Source organism: Trichechus manatus, unplaced genomic scaffold, assembly GCF_000243295.1.
Source record: "Trichechus manatus latirostris isolate Lorelei unplaced genomic scaffold, TriManLat1.0 scaffold00160, whole genome shotgun sequence".
Lineage (NCBI taxonomy): Eukaryota > Metazoa > Chordata > Mammalia > Sirenia > Trichechidae > Trichechus > Trichechus manatus.
The window spans coordinates 420,068-420,739 of NW_004444096.1; the positions used below are offsets into that span (position 1 = coordinate 420,068).

The window sequence follows — 672 nt, forward strand, 5'->3', positions numbered from 1 at the left end:
GCCTAGGAAATATGACAAGGCGGGACCTAGAGAATCTGGCTTCAAGCACAATGCTTTCCCCACCACAACGCAGCTGTCAGGAACAGCTGAAGAAATAAAAGAACTTTCACTCCCCTAGCCTCGGTCCTCTCCCAATTACACAATGGAAGGAGAGTCAGGTTGCGGCTGGGAAGCGTAAGACAGTTGCCGGCTAAGAAGTGATAATCATGCAACAGCTCTCCGCATCTGCGCTTGCGCGAGGGAGGAACACGCTCGCCGGAAAGACGCCCGGGACTCCTGGTTTGCGCAGACGCAGCGCCGTCTCAAGGCGGAACTGGGGCGTCTGGGGCTTCGGCAGCCTCCACAGCGGTTGAGAAAGGAAGGTGGCAGGCGCGGCGCAGTGCGCATGCGCGGGCCGTTCTCGCTGGGAAAGGGTTGAGAGGCGGAGCGGGGCGGCCGGCTGGGTCGGAGAGGAGCCGGGTCAGGATGGACGAGGACGTGCTGACCACGCTCAAGATCCTCATCATCGGCGAGAGTGGAGTGGGCAAGTCCAGGTGAGGCGGGGCTGGGGGCCGTGGCCGGGCTGAGAGCCGTGACGAGGCCGCTGGGGCCGCTCTCCCTCCTTGGCCGGTGCCTCTTGGGCCGCGGCGAGGACGGCGAACCGCGGCGGCCGGGCCGCAAGCCGGGCCCGGC

General features: G+C 64.9%; 1 protein-coding gene across 1 annotated transcript in view; it reads left to right on the forward strand.

Annotated features, from left to right (window-relative positions):
- The first annotated feature begins 374 nt into the window (after positions 1-374).
- The window catches only part of RAB18 (RAB18, member RAS oncogene family), a 34,551-nt gene continuing 34,253 nt past the window's right edge, over positions 375-672 (forward strand). The window contains exon 1 of the mRNA XM_004386243.2: positions 375-533. Within this exon, the coding sequence (XP_004386300.1) occupies positions 466-533 (68 nt within the window). The 5' untranslated portion in view covers positions 375-465. The remainder of the gene's footprint in view (positions 534-672) is intronic.